Here is a 24,490-nt window from a genome sequence, read left to right as displayed (position 1 = left end):
ACCCCCAAAACCCACTTTACTTTAAAAACTATAATGATTAAAAGAAATCTAAGGTTCGTTGATGGGGTATCATAAATCATTCCTGAGCCAATGAATTTGTTAAGATATTTGCGTATTATTCTGTAGAACTCTCAGATAGGCGATATATTTTTCACTAACAAAGATATATGTGCGACATGCATAGTCTCAGTCAGCGATCCAAGAGCAAATGAGTTTTCAATCCTTTTAAACAATGGCGCAAGTAAAAAAACATTTCCTGCTGCTATGTTAATCGGCGTAACCACAAATTCTTTTTTCTGTGAAAAAGTAGTTCAGTCTCTGAAAGGAATAATTACATTCTGAGCAAAACGAACTACCTGTATCTAGTGACCTGCTCCAATTAAACTGGTTTGTGATTCTTTTGCTCATGAGAAGAAAAAAAAAAACCTACACAAACTGAGCCTGATGTAGGATCAATTGGAAAAACACAGAGCTTATACTGTTATTGAACACATTTTTTTTTATTTTTTATAAATGATATATTCCAACCCGGTATAAGAAAATGTTTTAAAAGGTAATGCCATCAAAATATTCAGTGTTTTAACATTTTGAGGACCTTCTGTGTTTCTTTCCGGGGACCATGAAATGAGAAAAAAAAAGAAAAAAGGCACCGAGTCACTCCCACTCTGCTATTCATCAAAGACACTTCTGTCTAGGGGGGAAACGCCAAATCCGAGTCATGGACAGTCACAACAAATCGAACAGTTTCAACAAATGAACAGTCATAACAAACGAAAAGCGTCCAAACAAATGCAACCTAAACTAATAGTTTACACTGTAGAACTGCTCCTGCTGTAAACTAGCTGTTCCAGAAAGGGGGCGCCGCTGCTAGCCGGAGTCCGTGACAGATTTAATACGTTTCTTTGAAAACGCTTTCTGTTTCTTCATCAAACACACAACACACACACCCACACACACCTTACACATTACCCAGTGCATGCGCTTTCGATCTCCTGGCAACGTTAGCTGTGCCTTGACCAAGCCAAGGCCCAGTAAATGCCCTCATAAATACTTTAAAACACTTTATTTGGTTCCATGCCCTGGGCAAAGTGAAATTTTAGGTCCTGTCACTTGGAGCGAGTGTGAAAAAGCGAGAGAGAGAGAGAGAGAGAGAGAGAGAGAGAGAGAGAGAGAGAGAGAGAGAGAGAGAGAGAGAGAGAGAGAGAGAGAGAGAGAGAGAGAGAGAGAGAGAGAGAGAGAGAGAGAGAGAGAGAGAGAGAGAGAGAGAGAGAGAGAGAGATGAAAATGTTGATTTCATTATAGAGCAGAGAGTGCAAGGTGGTGGTGTGAAAAATGTGGGAGTGTAAATGAGATGCAGACAGACGCACAGCAGGCTCGCCAAACACTCTCGCACATACCTACGTGTGCACACGCGCACACACACACACACTTGGTCTCATTTACACGTGCATCTTTATTTGTTTAGTTTTTAAAACCCTTTTGCGGCATTTTGTAAGCATGGAGTTGTGTGGTACATCACCAATACACTGCATATAGATACATGAGCTTTAATTTGCATGCTAATGCACATGTTAATTAGTGGTGAGAAAGACATGCCAAGTTCTAAGAACAGACTTGAAAGGCTTAAAATAACACCGTTTGGTGTTCTAATTAAAAAAAAAAAGAAAAAACAAGCAACTGGACTTTAAGGTTCTGAATACTGAAATCTTTATTTCCATAAGATGAAGCCAGTTAATAACAGCAGACTGCCACATATACACATGACTTAATAGTCGAGAATTAACATCAGTAGCTGCTTCTTCAAAAGAATTTTCCACCTAATCGTTCTGTTCCAGTAAAAAAATACATACCCAACCAAAAAGTATGAAAATAAATTGAAAATAAATCTCGAGCTTAATAATATACCACAAAGTAACACATTTAACTCAGTAGTTACAGTAAATAAATACTCAAAAAGCTATTTATTAAATAAAAAAAAATTGATGCATAAATAAACAATAAATAAATCATTTTCGGTACAATGAAAACAAAGTGTGGGGGGAATATTGTACAGGTGGTATTCAGAGATGGTAAAGTGAGCACATTCATAGCGGCATCCTTTTAAATACATACATTGCGAGGACACCTTCGCTTCGTTTTGGGGTTTCACATTCTCGAACAGGATGTTTAATGAAATATGTCGACAGTTGCTGGTGGCTTGAATTTGACGTGGAATGTCCATTTGTGTGCAAAAAAAAAAAAAACGAAAAAAAAAAAACGGAATACACCAAGTGATAAAATACATATCAAAATCCTGTTCACTTTGTATTTTCACGTTACATTCAGCAATTTGTTCATTTTCATGTAAACAGCCTGTGATTATATAGCGATCTCTACATGGGTATAAAGTCTTGTCTATGCATAAAGCAAAACATGGCTTGCTAGCTTTATTATATTTCTAGAACTGATCACATGTTCTAAGCAAAATGTAATTAGGAGAAAAAAAATTTATAGGTTAATGATTTTTGATTTTTTTAGAAAAAAAATTTATAGGTTAATGATTTTTGATTTTTTTTCCTGGTTAGGTTTTTCTGAAGAGCACATTTTACACGCCATGCATGTTTTATTTATTTATTTTTTTCTGCTAATCTAAGCTACTTTCACGTTAAAAACGAGTGAGAGGTGGAACTGGTGAAAAGCACAAACACCGAAGCGAAAAACTAATGAATCCACAAGAGCACAATGAAGTCGTGAAAGCTAAAGAATGAGTCGCTAATATCTACGCTGGATTTAATACACCGAGACGGGTTTGTGAAAAGCTGATAGCGTTTGTATTGTCAAGTATAAGTTAAGGAAGATTCCTCAGAGAGGCCTGCTGACTTCAAAAGGCTTTTCAGTATTTTAAAGACGATATATTCTTGATTTCGTCAGGATTTCTGGATGCTAAGGACACACACACACACACACACACACACACACACACACACACACACACACACACACACACACACACACACACACACACACACACACAGGTACACGCTTCCTGTAAAATGCTGTACTTGCTCTTTCACGCAAACAAAAATACACATAACCTCTCGGCCCTAGCTCCTCCTCCTCCAGCGTCCCCTCTTTCCGTCTTTCACTGCTGGGAGTGGCTCGGCTCGCCCTTGGCCTTCTGGGATTCCTTCATGGCGTTAATTACAGGCAGCCAGGGAGATGAGAGCTCAGGGAGAGCCTTCTTAGCTGGGTTCAGATGGCTGATGGCGGTGTACAGGCTTCCCCTCGAGCCCGCGTCCTGCTCCGGGTAGTACATCTCCAGAGCAGCTGGGGTGCAGTGCTTATGCTGCGAAATCAGGGAATATGTTCATTTATACATAATGGCAAAATGTAACAGAACGCTTTAATGCAGAAACCTAATAAGGATTGAGTCATTTTGCGCTTCACCATCTGATTTAATTTCTGTTCAGGATGGCACAATATAATCATGCTGTACGCACACATTGTGCGGCTTGAATTTGGATTTTTATAGCATTCTTTTTTCTCTCAGCACCTGTCAATTTTCTAAACATTTTCTTTTTTCTTCCGCCATTTGGTTTGCTACATTTCCACACACACACACGGGGGAAAAAACTCTCATATTTACATGATTAATCCTTTTCTACTCTAGAAAAAGGCTCTGATTAGGTTTTATTATATTAATAATAATAATAATAATAATAATAATAATAAACATGGCAGGGGACCAGTGTGTTCATTGTCTAATTCAGCAATATAAACGTGATTAGAATTCTGTATCTGATACAATGATACTTCATACTATTATTTTTACTCCCTATTTATTTACATTTTAAAATATCTTCTAGTTACCATTTACACTACTGCACCTATACAATTTTTCAAGTGAATACGATAAAACAAAACACTTAAAAAGCACCGACTCTATATAGAAATTGTTAAAAATACAGTGTAGGTTTTCTTACAAATATGATTTGAGCTATTTAATTTTTTTGTTATGAGGTATAAAAATTAAGCGTCTGCAATTCAATTTCTTGTGAATGAGCTGTTACCATAGAAACAATAATGCATTGAAATATCGAGTGTGGTAATCTGATTCAAGGTTTCAGTGGTATAATCCAGTGTAAAGATGGTGAGTGTTTAAGGTACTTATCCTGAACAGAAAAACATTCCTCGGCAAACAAATAAATAATACATTTGGTAACCTTAAATATTAGGATAAACGTATTATACAAGCTCATAGTGCACTGATATCGCTAATGTCTGTTCTAATTAAACACTTTGTTTATTAAATCACTACGCCTAGAAGGTTTGATTATATATGTATATAATCAAACCTTCTAGGCGTAATGATTCCTTCGTGAAAAAATGTTGTGAAATTGGGTTAGGGTTGTTTTTTGTGAACGTGACCAGAGTACCAGAGTACTTTTACTAAGAATGAGCTCATTTTGAAACACAGGACGAGGCTAATTTACAGCTGGGATCACACACGCGAGCAACAATGTACATACAGCCATTCTGACAGACTTATTAAAAGTATGAAATAGTCGTGTCATAAAGGATGATGGACGGCTGCCAAATTAAAAGTGATTCTGTGTTGTTCCTCTGACTGAAAGCTACTGCATGTCAACAAGCCTTGGCGGACCTCATTCCTCCTTAATGAGAGGCAATTTTCCTTCTTTTCAAGTCGACTGTACTGCGTTAGCATATCTCGCTAATGGCATCTGTGGCATCGACTTCAAAGGGGCAGAGGTGGAAGCTACCGTGGGCCTTAATCACAGTTTAGTCACAGCTAGGACTAATTAAAGACATTCTGACACTCCTACGCTGAAGGAAGGGAAAATGCCCTGAATGCTACTCTGCTGGTCAAGTAACCGCAGGCTATAAGCTGGTAGCTTGTATTTAGAGGACACAGTAGCTTTGTGTGAGATTATTAGATGCATTGTTACGAATGTTCTGAGGTAAACCCTTCATATAGGAATGTTTCTAATGGCTTCTTTAAAACCATCTACTATAAAAACACTTATTTGAGAACTAAGAACACAGCAGCGGCTAATTCACTAAACATGAACAACGCTTTGAGCTAACACTAGTTTCTCCTTCTAGCTTACATTACCAGCAGGATGTCTGTCTGAGGTAAAGATTTCCTGAAGGCTTGTTTTGTTTTTGTTTCGAAAAAAAGTTTGAGCAAAACTGTAGTTACCTTGAGGACAAAGCCTTCGGGGCAGCTGAGCTGGTCATACCACAGAGCTTTATACATAACCAGTAGCAGCAGACACGCGAGGAAAGCCAAGGTGATAAGAATTAAGCCTGTGAGCTGAAACACACACACACACACACACACACACACACACACACACACACACACACACACACACACACACACACACACACACACACACACACACACACACACACACACACACACACACACACACACAGCATATTAAAATAAGCTGATTAATACCCAAAGTCATTATGCAAATATTTAATGAGAGGGGAAACATGACATGAATTACAGCCCCACCATTTTGTATAGGAGCGTGGGAATTCGTTTTTTACAGGCATTTATAGAAAACCCAGTTTCAGCAATAACATTTTAAGGTGACGTCAGTGAATGTTATTTTTTTTATCCAGCGAATGGAATATGTTTAAATACCTGACTTTTCCAGCTGTATGTGGTTCTACCCCAAACTGTTACCTCAGAGTTGGAGGCACATAATTGTATAGAATGTATTTGGATGCAGTAGCATTAAATTCTCCCTTCACTTGAACTCGGAGACCCAAACCTGCTACAGCATGACAATACCCATGTACAGAAAGAAAGCTCCATGAAGATATGGTTTATTACTATAGAGCTCTGACCTTAACCCTACAAAACACCTTTTGGATGAATTGGAACGCTGAGTGCACCCCAGATCAGTACCTGACTTTAATAATGCCTTCGTGACTGAATCTACACAAACACACTCCGAAATCTTGTGAAACATCTTCCAAGAAGAGCTGCCAATGCTGGGCCCTTGAGCAAGGCCCTTAAATCTCAACTGCTTGGATGTAATTCTGGATAAGGGTGTCTGCCAAATGCAAAAAATTTTTAATGTGGATACAACAGCATTAAATTCTCCCTTCCCTTGCAGTGTGAGATCTAAACCTGTTCCAGCAAGACAATTCCCCTGTGCACGAAGAGAGCTTTATAAACATACGGTCTACACGGGTTTCTGAGGAAGATCTTGATCGTCCTGCTCTAGAGCTCTGACCTTAACCCTACTGAATTCTCTTGGGATAAAAACATCCACAAATATTCACAAACACACCCCAAAATCTTCCTAGAAGTGTGCAGCTCATTATAACAGCAAATGAGGACTAAATGCATGTATATTAAACTTGATTGCATATTAAAAATGATCTCTACAGTAGGATTGTTTCAGCTATACCAATCTTGCGCTACTATACATCGGACCTGCTTCTATTTTATAACAAATAGGTTTTTTTTTTTTACTTAAAGCACAGTGTCAGCTTACCTTGACCTTCTCTGACACCTCATCGTAAAGGTTTATGTTCAACTTCTTAATGCTCGGCATGTACAGTTTCTTCTTTTGCTTCTTCTGCAGCTGATACTCGGTGGTTGTTTTGACGATGACCTGCAGGAATGATGAAAGGAAGAAGACAATTCATGCTTTGCACGCAGACCGTCATGCGGAAAAGCTCTTTGGAATGGTGCAGAGACGCCATTGCACCAGGCGTGTTTGAACGTTTTTACGGACGTTGGCACGAGTAGTAAAACGATAATGAAATACAGAATATGGCTGAGAGAGGACGAGTGAATTATTCTGCATCCGAATGCAGATGCAAAATGATGACATCTCGCATTATTTACCTTTCTGACACACTCGCACACAAAACACATCTGGCTTACAATACAATAAGCAGCTTTGACAGAATTGGTAATGCAGTTGATTAGTGCAAATCCTATTCTCTGCTGCGGTAAACCCAAATGTCACCAAAACACTTACACCTTGCTAATGCCTATAGAAAACTTTGCTTCGATATGTTCAGATTCTTTGCCAGTGCATTGCAGATACAGTGTACCACTGTGGACCCACAATTCAGTGCAGGATTAAACAACAAGTCTGACTATGCATCAGCATCACTTCACGACTGTTGTTCTGGGCCAAAGAGTAACAACTGAAACCAGTGGGTAGGCAGAAAATCTTATATTGTTTAATTCAGAAAGCTCTTTCGCTCTCGCGCTCACTCTCTCTCTCAAAGACACACACGAAAGCAATGATAAACACACAGATCTGGTAATGCTATGTAATTTTGGCCGTTACTGTCACTGAGAAATGAGTCACTTGCCTATGAAATACAAACACTCTGCTCCGATTCTCTCTCAGCAGATCGAGTGCTGCTCACGCCATCCGTGTGTGTGAAATCACAGCCAGTCCTCATGAGACGCTTAACAAGAGAGTGCATCAGAACGCATTCACGAGCATTATGTATGACAATGTCTCTGCTACGACACCCGACAATCCCATGACACCCTCGAACGCTTGAAAACAGTCACGCTCGCTTGTACTGCACTCCCGTCCTTAAGCACCTTCCGGACTCATGTGTACGATACGCCGAGGAGGAAGGGAGTTGCCGTGGTAATACGGAGATGTGCTAGATGTGCTGGCTGTCTTGGGTGATTGCTTACCTTATCGGGAAATGGTTTCTGGAGCTGGTTAACCTCCAGTGGCGTGATCAGAGGGATGTTATCAAAGCCATCTTCCAAAGACGGCTCCCTCTCCACCTTCTCGCCAAGAGTGCTCCCCAGTTTCACCATGTCTGGCAAACACACACACACACACACACGTGCACTTTTATGACGCACACATTCCAAAGGTTTTTCGATACATAACACAATTAATAACCCCAAAGCGTTATGATGTTAAGGTGAACTAGTAGAGAGAGTGTTAAATGTGATGCTCGCTCCCTCACTTAGCTCTGATCTTTGTATGATTCGATGCTTATGGGGAAACTCTCATCATTAAAAAAAAATTAAATGCAGTTGGAGTTACAACAAAATGACGGCGCAGATAATCAGAGAAAACGTACATAACGCACAGTGTGGCTTCACAAAGACGACGCAGCTCTATAAACTGCTCCACACAAAACAGACACACAGATTTTTCCACTTATGTGTTAACAGTCACTCAACACTCTACACAGCTTGAAGCATAAAGCAGGCAATATTTGTCTACACTGACTCAAGAACTGATTTTGCGATTAAATGTATGTTTAATGTTTAAACATATTTAATTTCAGCCCCCAAGTGGCCCATGTGGGAGCTACAAGGCACCCGGGAAAAGACGTCCTCTTTATGATGTCGGTCACCTCAACAAGGTGAAAACCAACCCCTCATGATTATATCCAGAAATAAATAAATGCATAAAAAAATAAAATAAGGAAAAATAAAAATAACAAAATAAGAAATCAATAAATATACAAACATTACATTCACAGTGTTATTGTGTTGTTGCACTAAATGTCTCTTGTACACAGGCACTTGATGTAATGCCCTGTGTATGTAAAAGGTCTGTATGTTCTAGAAAGTTTTGCGCTATTTTGTGTTAATTTATGCTGTTTCATGTTCAATGTGTACTGTAATCTACAAAACCCCCAAAAATCAAAAGAAAAAACAAAAAAACCCCAGAAATAAACACTTAAAAACAACATTGTAATCAAATACAAAATAAATTAAAAATACTTACATTAATAACTGTGTGATAAAAATTGTTCATTTTTAATTGTTTTTTTATAACCAATTGCATTTCTTTTTTATGTATGTATATTAGCGGAGCAACAGTACATGTATTTTCTGGTACAGGGCTTTTGGTTCGGTACACACGTGTACACATAAGATTTGTTTTTGTGAATGCATAAAAACGCTAAAGAATTCATAACCAGGAAGTGGCAAGAGGCTAACGCTCGCACTGTGGATTCTTCAGCCTTTTATGTCCAGCTTCAAGAATTTCTCTTAAAAGGAGAAAATCCTGACAAAAGGAATGAAGACATTTGTTAAAGTATGCTGTGTTTTACCCAAATGGGGTCTAACAAGTGTAAACTATTAAAGTTTTAGATTTATAATTTTTTTTTTATCAATTTAATTTGAGGCAATTTAATCAATATTTAAAAAAAATTGATTGCTTTAATTTGATGTATCCTATTTTATTTATTTTTTTTAAATAAAATATTATTTTATATATTATTTAACCTGGCTGGCATTTTATTTAAAAGTATTTTATAAATGTAAACTGATGATGTTCACAAATGTTAATAATAAACTGCTTTAATAAAAACAACTAGCAATTTATATATATATATATATATATATAAATTTATTACAGTCTATAGTATTTAACACATTTATTTGACTTGATTATATGTAAAATCTTTCTGCCACAGTATGACTCTCTTCCAGCGACTCATCAAATAATTATACTATATTTAGCTCCAATATCACACGTTACAAATTATCAAAATATTGAAACGTGTAAACATGTTTACTCCCCATGTCGCTATTTTACTAAAGCGTGAGCTAAGGTTAATTGAAAACTAGTTAGCAGGGGACACATGTCAGTTTGATAAATAGCTCTTGGCAATATGAAGAAAAATCTGTAAACCAAAACAGCACACAAAATATTGGCTTAAATAACTTCAATTAGCATATTCTTCATCCTTCATTGATTCTGCAGATTACGTATTCGGGAAAACATCATTCTGATGCAATGTTGCTGAATTCTACTATATATACGAACATTGTATTATATGAAGGATTACATATACTACTGATTATATATACTGCAGTTCTGTGAAAAGACATTTGATGCACATGTTGTTTTTCTCCACTTCCCTGCATCTCAAGCCAGGTCATTATGAGTCAGTGTGAACACACATTCTCTCACACACACACACTCCCACACACAAGGATGAAACAAGCACAGATACATTATCCGTAGAAGAGCATAGGACAGCATGTATCTCACAGTCGACTCCTACTCGCTTTCTGTTTTTGTTTTTGTCGTTCACTGTGAGCTTATGGATCAGCTGGAACATCTAAAACAGCTTCCTAGCTGTTTGGGGATTTTTTTCTTTCAACACTACACAATCTGAATGTACTTTAAATATAAAAAAAGTTTGATTGGTTTCACCTCCTCCAGCTTCACACATATGAAACACATCTGTCCGGATGTCTCGCTTGTCTGAGTAATAAAATGTATGATGCTTACATTTATGACTGGATTTACACTCTGGAGTTCCTATAACACATGTACATCAACAGAGATGATTTTTTAATTGAGCTGCCAGCGATTCAATCAGCGGACTAATTATACAGTTGTGCTTCCATGGTACATGACCAATTTCTGTTTATGTTATTTATGAATTGGGGAAAACATTTAAGATGAGGAAGGCCACTGCCCTCCTAAATGCACTTTTATATCCCACAATGCCTTCCCATGCCATCTCAAAGCCTCCTTATCCCGTCCATAGCCCCAATGCCCTTCCTAATGCCCTCTAATGCCACTGATGCCCTCCCACACCCTCCCTCATGCACTCCCATGCCATCTCACTGCTTCTCTGATGCCCTTCCATGCCCTCCCCAATGCCATTCCATGCCCCCTCAATGCTCTCACTAATGCCCTCCCATGCCCCTAATGCCCTTCCACACCCTCCTATGCCTCCCAAAATGCCTTTCTATGTCCACTAATGCCCTCCCTTATCCTCTTCTATTTAAACTCACTGTCTGAGCCTCTGAATTAAAATTGTATTGTGTATATATGACTTTGTGGGCATTTTGAAGGGAAAATAACACAATTTTGAGATCCAGGCCTTTTCATAAATTAAGCACAAATGTAACCCAAAGCAAACAGTCAGTGACAATGGATACATGATACAACACTCACATGGTTCAGTCTAAATAAAAATCGAAAGGTTTTATTTTAAAATAACCTTCATTCATAGTCTTCATTAAAGCATGCAGGTGTTTAGTCAGTAGGCCTATACTCTTATTTATCTGTATATCAAACCGGTAATTAAATCATATTCCTACTTAAGAGCATGTAAAGTACGCAATAGTACGCAATGGCTTTCTGTTTCTTCCTTTGTCTAGTGACATTTCTGTGTAAAAAACAAAAAACACCCAGCATTAGCTCTTAAAAAATTTATAAAAAAAAAAAAAAAGGAAAACGGGGGGATAGTACAGTCTAAGCCGCATGCATAATAGCCTACTAAATAGTATGTAATAGAGTACGCTGCTGACTGCATACCTGTTTAGTAGGCTAGATTTAGTACGCAAGATTCGATGCCTGAATCCCAGAAACAGGAGCCAATGACAAAGGACACCAGCCACTAAAAATTTAGCCATTTCTTGCTCCAAACGGCTCCAAAAATGTCTAGTATTTAATATATGTCTATCTTTAAAAGCATTAAATGCGAATATCAATATTTGTTTAAAACCGTATGTAGAAAACGCAACGTCCTCTCGGCACCAAATGAACGGTATAACAGTTACCTTAGTAACCACCGATATCACGCCGTTAATACTTATATTACGCTCCATTGTATCAACTCACCGACTTCCTGTAGCAGTAACGGTAGTAGTCGTTCCTTTTTGGCGAATATTTCTAGGAGAAACGGACAAGATTAAAAAATTAATAAAACGGAATAAATCAGTGCGACTGAGCGGAGCAGCGCGGTTACCGAGGCAATGCCGGATTCAGCGGAGGCTGCGTCGGCTACGTCGTCTATTTGCACCGCGCATGCGCGGAGCGTCACTCATCAACGCGCTGTCGCTCACGTATGATGTCAGCCACGCAGAGAGAGCTGATGCGCAAGTTAATGATTTGAATCAATTTCACACACACACACACACACACACACACACACACACACACACACACACACACACACACACACTGTGTACAGAATGTGGGATATACAAATGTACAACTGTACAAATGTTATACACCTTGTAGATACAGATGTGCAGATATGAGAGATAGAATTATTGAATAGAATAATTTTATTATATACACAATATTGGTCCAGAATATTTTTTGAATGTACAGAATGTATTCAGTAAAGTGTCAGTGAGCCAGCAGGGTTTTTTCTCCACAATTAAGGGTGGAGAAAAAAAAAATACTCCCCTATAATGCTGACAAAATGGCAATGCATGGAAAAGAAATGTCACAATGCCTGACAAAAAAATAATTTCTTTGCACGAAAAAGGTCAAGGTTATATAGACTGTGCAAAAGTGATAAAAAAAAAAAAGACTTGTGGGAAGTTTGCTGAGACGTCCAGGATGTAAGGTGAAGGTGATAATTTTCATACAATTTGCAGAATCTGCCAATGTTAATTTGTTAAAAATATGAGGAATAATATGCTTTATAATTTTGCTTCTCCCCTCAATAAGGTATTTCACATAGTACATGTTTATATATAGCACACACAACACAATTCTAACTGTATTTACACAAATTACACAATTACTCAAATTACACAAATTAAGTTTTAATTAATTATTAGTGCTGCATTGTGTTACATGGAGGAATGATGACTGTTTTTATGTTTTGTAAATGTTGTTTATGAATCCCTGTGATTGCCTGGAGCAGTTAAATTGCCTGTTACTCATGAGAAAAATTCCGCAAGAGCCGTACATTATTGGCATTTTCATGTTCTTCATATTTGATTCATTTTTAACAGTGGCTATATGATTTTGAGATCCATTATTTCACAATTAGGACAACTGAGAGACATGCACATGACTAACTATATATTGAATCTCAGTAATTACAGCAGACTGCAGTCAAAATCTATACAAAGGAAAAAAAAAAAATATAAATATACTCTCTGTGTGTGTATATGTATGTATGTATGTATGTATATATATATATATATATATATATATATATATATATATATATATATATATATATATATATATGAAAAAATGCTTTTTTTTTTTTTTTTTTTACCAATTAACAACCAATTATTTAATGAAGTAAATAAAAAGAAGAGCACAAAATACATCAAATCAATATATGGTGTGGCCAACCTTTACCTGCAAAACTGCATCTACTCTTTTAGGTACACTTGCACTGATAAGTACAGTTTTTGTAGGAACTTGACAGTTGGTTGTTTCCAAACATTTTGGACAAATAACCACAGATCGTCTGTGCATGTAGGCTGCCTCAAATCCTTCTGTCTCTTAATGTAATCCCAGACAGACTCAAAGACGTTGAGATCAGGACACTGTGGGGGCCAAAACTATTACTTCCAAAACTCCTTGTAGTTCTCTACACTTAAGATAGTTCTAAATGACATTGGCAGTACAAATACACATATATACATATACACATACACATACATATACATATACATATGAAGTAAAGAAATCCTATGCAATGAAAAAAAACAAAAACAAACCCCCCCCCCCAAAAAAAAAAAAAAAAAAAGTTTGTTTTTTGTTAAAACAAACTAACAAGCTAACAAATAAATAGTCATCTTTAACCTGGATCACATAATAAATGAACCTCATAATTCTCTCTTGAACACTATTATAGAAAAAACTCTTCCACCAGCTGAGCAGTGACTAATCCTCAAGACGCCTGTCTCAGCTGAACGAAGTGCTCGACATGGGTTATACTGTTTCAGGATTTTAGTGAGATATGCTGGAGATAAACCATCCAGAGCTGTAAATGTCATGAGCAGGACTTTGTAGTCAACATGGATTTTATTAGCCAACTAGTATAGTCTGGATAAGACAGGGGTAATAATGATTACCCAAGTTCCCTTCATTGGTGCTGTCGTTTATTATTCTGGTAGGGATGTGTGCTGCTGCACTCTGAGCAAATATCCTTTAAAGAGCATTCTTGAAGAGTTATCAAAACCAACCTAGGAGTTTTAAAAGCACAAACTAGTTTCTAAATGTTATCAGGGGTTTGCAGCATTCTAAATGTATATATTATTAGATGCCAGTAAACAGTTGTAATTGCATGGATTGTTAGTTATATAGAAAACAATTATAAAGTAGGGCTGCACCATTACATGATACATGATATTATACTTAGATAAAGTGTAGTTGTCCCACTCCAGAATAAAATCAGTGTCTATTCTTTGCATTTAATTTCAAAATGGTTGTTGGATTTAAAAAAAGAAACAAATGAGAAACAAACAAACAAACAAACAAAAAAGGATTACTGGTAATGAAGCCTACTTTATCAAAAATCTTTTGAAGAATGAATTTTATGTAATCATCCGTTTTAAATTGACTTGGTTTTTGGCTTTAAATTTTTTTTTATTTATTTTGGATTATGGCAAATGCACTAGTGGTAAAATGACAAGAATGTCAAGCAGCATTTTGAATAGGCTGAGATATTTGCAGCTTCGACTGAAGTGCTATATGAATGCTTTCCTTGAGCTTTAATCATGTGATCAGGGCCACTTACAGTTGGCATGTCTGACAAGCAATGACAGACATGCAAAAATTCAAGCAATTGATATTCCTTCAGATTTTTTTTGACCATAATGATGCCTCAGGGAAGATATGATTAGCAAATGGGTGAGATTCTTGAAAGTGGATGTAACCCTGAATTGGCAAGCAGGTAGAATGTGAACAAGAGGATGAGAAAAAGAGTGAGAGAGTGTCAGGCTGAGAGAGAAATAGATACAGTGTGAAAAAGGATGAAAAGTGGGTGAGAAAGGCACAGCGGCAGAGAGAGAGAGAGAGAAATATTTCTCAGCAAAACCCACAGACTGTTGGAGCCAACCCTGTCTGAGTGCATGAACCTTCCATTCTTTCTCTTGTGGAATCGTGCTGCGCTGTCTTTGGATACGTCCAACTCAATGAATTCAACACGTCTCCTCTCGTGCACTCGTCCTCCCCTAGATTCGCTGTTTTGTGCCCGACCCCCTCCTTCGCCAGGCTTCAATTGGGCTTACATTTATTATTTTGACCTTTAGTTAGCAGGGGACACACTTCAAAAGGCAAGCCTGACTCTCTGGCGCTTTGAGGAGAGCTCTCTCCGGGTCAAGCACACTGAGAGCAACAGAGAGCTTCCCTCCTCTGGCTCGGGCCCAGTCCCACAGGACAAAAGCCTCTCGTGGTGACTAATGAAAATGAGAATCAATTAGGATATGGGTTTCTCAGACAAGGGGAGGCCTTTGTCTTCACAATAAAAAGCTTGAAGTGGCAATCCTGTGCTTTTGTGGGTTGTGGAGCGATGGAACAGTGACGACCAGCACAATAAGGCATATAGAGGAGGGTTATGGGATGAGTAGATTGGGTGATTTTAGTGAAATGGTTGTTTTTTTTTTTTTAGCATTTTCTAATTTGTGTAAGCTTAAATAATCAGTAACAATACAAATTTACTGGTTAGAAAATTGATAATTTGCTAAATGAATTCAACAAAAAAAATCACTTGCAACCTCAGGAATGTAGAATGTGTGCTGTTGAGAGGTTGAAACTTCATCTTGGGGTGGTTTGCTCATTAAACTAGTTACAAAAAAATAGAGCAACAGACAGCAATAAACATTGCAAGTGGTAATTTTATTTATATGTATACAAATTCACTGTAAAGTCATCTTCTGAAGAGTTTTTCTTTTGACCTGCCCTTGTTATAAATCTCTTTCGCTGAGTTTCGCAGGGGAAATTGAACACAGCTTTACATATTTTTAGTTCAGTGTCTAAATCTCTCTCTATCTATATCTCTATATCTCTTTTTCGTTATCTCTCTGTCAAACACACACTCTCTTGTCATTCAATACCTAGGAAATTGTACAATGCATTAATTCCATTCTCAGTCAAACCTCCGTTCTTGTATGAACAAACCACTATAACAAATAAATTATGTACAGGTTTTATACTCTTCTGTCTTTAATGCATTAAGATCATTAATCTCCATAAACACATATTGTGTATATACAGGAAAATGACTGGTTTGAGCAGAGCTGACAGGAGGTCTGCAGTACCACTATCAAATGACCACAATTTACAACCATAGTGAACAGAAAAGCATCTCAGATTAAATGCAAATGTTAAAGAGGATGGACTATGACAGCAGTGGAGCGCACAACTCCAATAAAAAAAAGATCAATAAACAACAAGAAACGACCGCTGAAGAATGGAAACTTTTATTTATTTTTTTTGCTGGCATACTTTGGATTTATTTGTTCGCTTTTGACTGAAGTGTTACTGCAAATCAATACAATTCCCAAGATGAAGCATTTTCATCCTGATGGAAGTGCTTCCATCCACACTGCATTAGTATTTAGAGGTTTGATGAGTTTGAAAGAAAACTCATGCTATGGCTTTTACATTCACCCAAATCAAAACCAAGTTGAACACCGTTGGGAAACATTCACACATTGAATTATCTTTGCTTTGTCAGAGTAATTAAAAACATTTACTTTACTATATTATAATGAATAATATTGTACTTTTTACTCACTTTTTACTATTTTGCAGAAAAACATGCCGTTTTTCACTACTTTGAAGCGAACACATAAACTGTGTTAAATGATCACCAGTCACTAGACCTAATAGTAAGATCTTTCCCACAGTGTGTCTGTGATAGACGAAAAACTCTCTCCTTAAAAAGGTGTCCTGATCGGAGGAATGGAACTTCAAATTTCATAAAAGATTAAAATATATTTCTTATAGATCTTAACTTTTACATTTAATACCAAGATAAATAAAAAAATAAAAAGCAACTACTTTTGTACTTTTACTAAAGCAGAATAATCAAGTAATATGATAAAAATATAAGCAGTGAATTTGTACTTTTACTCAACTATAGGAAAGGTGTACTTCATCTACCACTGAAGCCATCAGACAGCACATTTTAGTTTTATCATTCAGTACAGATCCAGAGATTTGTGCAGTGAAGCTCCTCTGGTAGGCCACAATTTAATTCACCTCTCCCCCCCCCGGTAAAATTGACACACATTTGTATACACAACTATAGACTATATCATTCATAATTCTAACAAAAAGGCTGTAATTTAACTGTAGCCATTAAATTCATTAATACCTGGGTGCCTTAAAATAGAAAAACATACATACATAAAAAATACAGCTTCTGAACAAGCTGTGGAAATGTTCAGTGAAGCTTTTCCTGATCAATAATCTTATGATCTGATATCTCCTTATTTATTCCATTAAAGATGTAAAAGTGCAGGACACCTCATTATATATATATATATATATATAAAATAAACTTTAACACATCACATTCTCATTTACAGGTACATATTTACTACATTTGAAATATTATTAAGAAATCAGTAAATACAGTAAATTGATAGCACTTTCTATGTCATGTACCACTTTATATCAGGTAAATACAGACACCTGAACATTATTGGATTATGAGAATCAGCATGAGAACGATTATGTTAAAGATCTATTCTATGTGCCCATTATTTTGTAGATTGAGAAATTGGTGATTATAAATTTTACAATTCAATTCAATTCAATTCAATTCAATTCAATTCAATTCAATTCAATTCAATTCACACAGAGAATGGACAAAGAATCTTTTATTGAAATACATAAATTCAGAATATATATTTTTAAAATAATTAAATATAACTTTACAAAGTCATATTAAATAAATGAACCCCATTTAGATTTTTTGAGATAATTAATTGATTTTCTTATATAGCACCTCTGAAAGGGACCAACATGATAGAGTTGCTACACTTGCAGATTTTTTTTTTTAATTGTGGAATTTTCTCTTTTGTGTTGCTGGAAGTTTATTTAGCTTATTGGGATGTAGCCTTCAGTGTCAGTGCTTTGTTACATTCAGAGATAAAGCAATTAGTTTGACATGACAAAGTTATTTAGGATATAATTCTTGTTGATAAGTTTTGTGAACAGATCAGCCAAATAGTATCATGGTCATGAATCACTAGACTGCATCTGGAATATTTTTCTTTTTTTCACACCACCTTTCACATCGTCTCATTCCTCACTTGTGATACAGTTATCTATTGAACTGTGTGCAAAACTCCACCTAATGCACTATTGTGCTGGAACAATTTGACCAGAAGATGGCAGTGTAAGAGCAGTGTAAATATCTGAAAGGATAGATAGATAGATAGATAGATAGATAGATAGATAGATAGATAGATAGATAGATAGATAGATAGATAGATAGATAGATAGATAGATAGATAGATAGATAGATAGATAGACTCAGTCAACACCGTATGAAAGAATTCATTTTTAAAAGTGCACATAATACGTGTGTGGGATATTTGACGTCAGTAATCCATTTTCAGTCCCAGCCAGTGTTCCACACTGCGACCCTGACCGAGATAAAGCGATTATGGAGAGTGAGCGAGTGAGTAATGCATTTTTTTCTTTCTTATTTTTTATTGTGCATTCATATATATATATATACAGTGGGTACGGAAAGTATTCAGACCCCATTACATTTTTCACTCTTTTTTATTTTGCAGCCATTTGCTAAAATCATTTAAGTTCATTTCTTTTCCTCATGAATCTACACACAGCTCCCCATACTGACAGAAAAACACAGAATTGTTGACACTGTTGCAGATTTATTAAAAAAGAAAAACTGAAATATCACATGGTCCTAAGTATTTTTAACCTTTTCTCAGTATTTAGTAGAAGCCCCCTTTTGATCTAATACAGCCAGGAGTCTTTTTGGGAAGGATGCAACAAGTTTTTCACACCTGGATTCAGGGATCCTCTGCCATTCCTCCTTGCAGATCCTCTCCAGTTCTGTCAGGTTGGACGGTAAACGTTGGTGGACAGCTATTTTTAGGTCTCTCCAGAGATGCTCAATTGGGTTTAAGTCAAGGCTCTGGCTGGGCCATTCAAGAACAGTCACGGAGTTGTTGTGAAGCCACTCCATCGTTATTTTAGCTGTGTGCTTAGGGTTATTGTCTTGTTGGAAGGTAAACCTTCGGCCCAGTCTGAGGTCCAGAGCAGGTTTTTGTCCAGGATATCCCTGTGCTTGGTCACATTCATCTTTCCCTTGATTGCAACCAGTCGTCCTGTCCCTGCAGCTGAAAAACACCCCCACAGCATGATGCTGCCACCACCATGCTTCACTGTTGAGACTGTACTGGACAGGTGATGAGCAGTGCCTGGTTTTCTCCACACATACCGCTTAGAATTAAGGCCAAAAAGTTCTATCTTGGTCTCATCAGACCAGAGAATCTTATTTCTCACCATCTTGGAGAACTCCATGCGGGCTTTCATGTGTCCTGCACTGAGGAGAGGCTTCCGTCTGGCCACTCTGCCATAAAGCCCCACTGGTGAAGGGCTGCAGTGATGGTTGACTTTCTACAACTTTCTCCCATCTCCCGACTGCATCTCTGGAGCTCAGCCGCAGTGATCTTTGGGTTCTTCTTTACCTCTCTCACCAAGGCTCTTCTCCCCCAATAGCTCAGTTTGGCCGGTCGGCCAGCTCTAGGAATGGTTCTCGTCGTCCCAGACGTCTTCCATTTGAGGATTATGGAGGCCACTGTGCTCTTAGGAACCTTAAGTGCAGCAGAAATCTTTTTGGAACCTTGGCCAGATCTGTGCCTTGCCACAATTCTGTCTCTGAGCTCTTCAGGCAGTTCCTTTGACCTTAATGATTCTCATTTGCTCTGACATGCATTGTGATCTGTAAGGTCTTATATAAACAGGTGTGTGGCTTTCCTAATCAAGTCCAATCAGTATAATCAAAAATTGCTGGACTCAAATGAAGGTGTAGAACCATCTCAAGGATGATCAGAAGAAATGGAGAGCACCTGAGTTAAATATATGAGTGTCACAGCAAAGGGTCTGAATACTTAGGACCATGTGATATTTCCGTTTTTCTTTTTTAATAAATCTGCAAAAAGGTCAACAATTCTGTGTTTTTCTGTCAGTATGGGGTGCTATGTGTACATTCATGAGGAAGAAGAATGAACTTAAATGATTTTAGCAAATGGCTGCAATATAACAAAAAGTGAAAAATTTAAGGGGGTCTGAATACTTTCCGTACCCACTGTATATAATTCTAATCATTTTGTTGTTATATTTATATTTGTATTATCTATAGGTATATTTGAATCTTTTTTTTACTGTATATAGTTTTGCGTAGTGCATTGGGTTCATTTGATTGAGCAGGGATGCTAAATCCTGAATTCCTAAACAAAAATTTGAATAGAGCCCAGTGTGAGCATTGACAATATTCCTCATATATCATACAACTGTCTTAAAGAGGAAGGTGAAGGTGATGGAGTGGGCAAGTATGTCTCCAGACCTGAACCCTATTGAGCACCTGTGATGGAGCCTCAAGCAGAAGGTGGAGAAGCACCATGTGTCTAACACCCAGCAGCTCCGTGATGTCATTATGGGAAATGGAAGAGGATCCCAGCAACAACCTGTGCAGCTCTGGTGAAGTCCATGTCCAGGAGGATTAAAGCAGTACTACATAACAATGGTTCTCACACAAAATATTTACACTTAGGACACAGATTTGACGTTCACTTAGGGTGTACTCGCTTTTGTTGGCAGTTATTTAGACAATAATGGCTGTATGTTGAGTTATTTTTACAGTAAATCTGTACTGCTGTACAAGCTGCACATTGACTACTGTAAAATATATCTAAAAGTCTATATAGACAACATGCTCACTGGTGATGTTATAGTTACACCATGTTTCCATCTGCAGGGTGCTATTTTGAAAGATTCACTGCTTCATTAGTTCATTACAACTGTAGTGGAGTCCAAGAGCTTTACGGAGAGAAAATCTGACTTTTTGTACAGAGGGATTAACATACAAAATTGTGACCTACAGTTGTCTTTTGTTAGCTGTTTACACGGAAGTGGTAATATCAGTAACGAGGGTTGCCAGGTTTCAGGAAAAAATCCTATTGAAACTCAAAAACCACAAAGAAACCCTGAACCTAGCACTTTTAGTAACATTCTGGCAAGCAACACATGCATTATTCTTCTTTTTTTTCATCCTTTGTGTGAAAAACAAGGTCACCATTTTGCACAAACATTTCTGATGTACAGTCATGATTCTCTCCTTAATCCTCCTTTTTTTCACTCAAGCCTTGCAATGTATCTAACAAAAGAAATAGTTGTGGACATCATACAGTTTGTTATTTATTAGATTTAACAATAGTTGTTTGCTATACAACAAAAGAATGACCCTGGCGCAGTAGTAGTTGAAAGGGTGCAGGTATGGTTTAACTAGTGCCAAAAAAAAAAAAAAAGTAGAATAACAAGAACAAAAGCAAACATGGAAATCCAAGGACATGACAAGACCTATGTATTTGGAACATGACAGAACATGTCAAGCACTCTGTATTTGTGGAGACATGATCACCTGAATTGGCATAAACTATTAAAAGGTGTCCACAGATCTACACTAGACAATCTACCAGGAAATCTAGCACCATTCGTTTCATTCCCACATTCTACGATTTGGGACACAAAGCTAGAAAAGAAAGGGTGATGCAGCATCACTCTTTTCTCGATGGGCTTCTATTAGCTGTTGTTGCAGTTCTAACTACTGGGTACTAAAATATGAGATGGTATCAAAATAATTTTAAACTAGTTTTCTAACACGCAAACAGATGGCAACACAAGCCTTCACGCACAATCACAGGGAGCACTGACCTTCATAAGTCAGTTTGCCAAAAGACATTGTCTTGTGTACATTGGGAGATAAAGCTATTCTGTCAACGTGCATTACCACGTCTGCAATTTTATAATTTACAGCAAGTTACAACAAGGAGCAAACATGAAATTTTGTGTGAAACTGGCCAAATCATGATTGACATGATTCGAGAAGTTTACGGTTATGCTGCAATAAGTCACTTCAAGAATGAAAACCTCACCCGAAGACATCAGGAAAACTTTCAATGAGCTCAACAGAGAAATCATTAGGCCTTAGAAATCATGCACCTTGTGCATGTTGATCTTCTGAGAACAATCCACAACATTGCTGCCATTGTCGGTGTGTCATACGAAACAGTCCAGGCAATCCTCACGTGCGATTTGAACGTGTCTTGTTGCTGCCAAGTTCGTCCCCAGGCTGCTGACTCAGGAGCAGAAGGGTTTTTCATGACTGTGCAACATTTGTGCCAATCACTAGAATGTCAAATTGCTGATTACTCAAAAGAAATTCAGTATATTAACAGAATTGGAATGATATGGAGTTATGAACAAGGATTTTATTTAATACACCAATCAGCCATAAGATTAGAATCACTGACAGACCACCCAGCCACATGGTGATGCATCCCCAAGGCACATGTGGCACATAATTCAACCATTCCTTGGTTAAATAGGTCTTAACATACCATAGTGTTTAGCATTTAACACATAGTTAGAATGTGTTAGAAAGCCAATTAACATTTAAAATTAACATTTAACATGTCCAAAGAGAAAACACAAGGTACCATTTGCATTCAGATGAATAATTTCTCAGAAAACCACAATAATTATACAATACTGTGCAGTTCATGATTCCTCCATTCGATGAACAATAACCCAGAATGTTATTTCCTATTCCCTTTTATCCCTATGACTAAACCTTATGACTCGACTTCCTGTTATTTGCAAAGAGCTTCAAAATACATTGAATAAGACATTCTTTGTATTGAAGTGCCCCTCAGTGAACAGTTGATAATCTCAACGGTGATAAAACTATAATGAGTGGACATTCACTGTCAATGAGGATGTGTTCCCTTTCGAGGCTGGTTCCTCTCAAGATCTCTTCTTCATACCATCTCAAGGAATTTTTCATTGAAACTCTCACCACTAGCTTGTTCATCACGGATAAACTATCAAGGACTAATTTCTATTGAAAAAGAAATAAATAAATACATTTAAAGAAATTATATATATATAATTCTTTAAAGCTGCTTTAGAACAACATATAATATACAAAGCAAATTCTACTGAATTTTGTCATCACTGTCATCAGTTCAAATGTTGAAATGTTGATATGATCTTTTATTATATTATGCGTTATGGTTATTATATGCTCTACACTTTGACTCTGCATGTTTTGAAATGCTGCTTAAATTTTCCAAAACAGGACCACAAAAATGTTGTTCAGTGCCAAAATCATTTTATCATTTTACCTTCTTTGTAGTAGTGTAGACATCGTAAAAGAATTATACACAGCCACGAACAGGAAAAAAAGGTCACTAGTGAAATTCCTTTGAATTTAATTTGAATTGAACAGTTTTGTTTATTTTATTTTATATGTATTAAAAAACGAGGAAGAACAAAAGGACATATACATTTATACAGAATAACTGAACATAATATACAAGTATGAAATAATTCAGAATGAATTGAAATATTTTGTTCCCTTTTTTTCTCATATGTGTTTTTTTTCTTATATAAATTTTACATTTTAGAAATTACATAAATAAAACAAAATAAAATAAAAAAAAATACACACTACTGCAATATGTAGTACTGTACACTATAAATGTGCTGAACTTATAGATTTCTTTCTTTCACCCTTCTTTTATGTTCATTCCAAACCAGCTCTATGGGTATTAAGTCTGGTGAAATCCTGACACCTATGTTTTTTGGTAATCATGTTTTAGGATAAACCCCTAACCAAGTAGAAGTACAGTATATCAGAGAGTACTGCATGGCACTGTTAAATGCTGTGGTTGTAGGTTTAGTTCAGAGTGCCACTCACACTGGGTGAGATGTTCAACGCCAAGGAACCATCCTTTTGCCTACTCAACATGCATGATAAACCAAAGATTTAAAATTTTTATTTGTTGGTCCATAAGACCCTTTTCCAGTCATCAGTATAGCACTGGGGGAGCTCAATGGCCCAGGCAAGAATATTTTTTTTATTATTTTTCCGACTTATCAGTTACTTTCTTACTGCCACTTAACCTGTCAAACCTGCAGCTCAAATTCCCCTCTTCATGGTTGAACCTGAGACTTGCTTATTTTGATCAGTCTTTAGCTGTGCTGTAAGCTGTTGTCCAGTGAGCCCCCCGGCCTTGCAAGCTGTTGACTCTCAGAAACTGGTCTTCTGATTCTGTGAGGCTTTGGGTCTGCCAGTCCTCTTCCTGTCAGGTTTCCCTTCAGTGTTCAAGTGGCTTTTGATAGTGTAGAAAACTGTACTCTCTGATACCTTGGCTTTCTTTGCAATTTCTTTGAAGGAATTTGCCTTTTACTCATTCTCATTTTAAGAGTAATATTCTACTTTCTGTAGTACAATATTGTCCAAATATTGAACCAAAAGGTTACATCCAGCCAAATATTTACATGTACAGTATTTATTTTTTGATTTGTATATGGACAATCCTTTTTGCACAACCATCTGTACTGTATTTTTGCACAACCTTTTTTTTATGTTGTTTGCTGTAGCACTTTGGTCATTGGGAAATGTTGTTTTCTTTTACTGTGCACTGCACTGTATTTGGGTGAAATGAAAATAAATCCTACTTGACTTG

General features: G+C 37.0%; 1 protein-coding gene across 2 annotated transcripts; it reads right to left on the bottom strand.

The window, feature by feature from the left end:
* Positions 1-1,690: 1,690 nt before the first annotated feature.
* Positions 1,691-11,847, bottom strand: caly (calcyon neuron-specific vesicular protein). Of its 2 annotated transcripts, XM_083523165.1 has the most exons (6): positions 11,740-11,847; positions 11,613-11,663; positions 7,694-7,824; positions 6,519-6,638; positions 5,201-5,314; positions 1,691-3,325 (listed from the first exon to the last, which is right to left on the bottom strand). In XM_083523165.1, the coding sequence occupies exons 3-6, from the start codon at positions 7,820-7,822 to the stop codon at positions 3,122-3,124; spliced, it is 567 nt and encodes a 188-aa protein (XP_083379291.1). In that variant the 5' UTR covers positions 7,823-7,824; positions 11,613-11,663; positions 11,740-11,847; the 3' UTR covers positions 1,691-3,121. The 2 variants fall into 2 exon arrangements, with proteins under 2 accessions (XP_083379291.1, XP_083379290.1); XM_083523164.1 differs by having other exon boundaries at positions 11,613-11,835.
* Positions 11,848-24,490: the final 12,643 nt, after the last annotated feature.

This window comes from Silurus aristotelis (genome assembly GCF_946808225.1).
Source record: "Silurus aristotelis genome assembly, chromosome: 20".
In the NCBI taxonomy this organism is placed as follows: domain Eukaryota; kingdom Metazoa; phylum Chordata; class Actinopteri; order Siluriformes; family Siluridae; genus Silurus; species Silurus aristotelis.
Note: the sequence above shows the minus strand (reverse complement) of the source record. Positions and strands in the feature narration are given on the sequence as shown.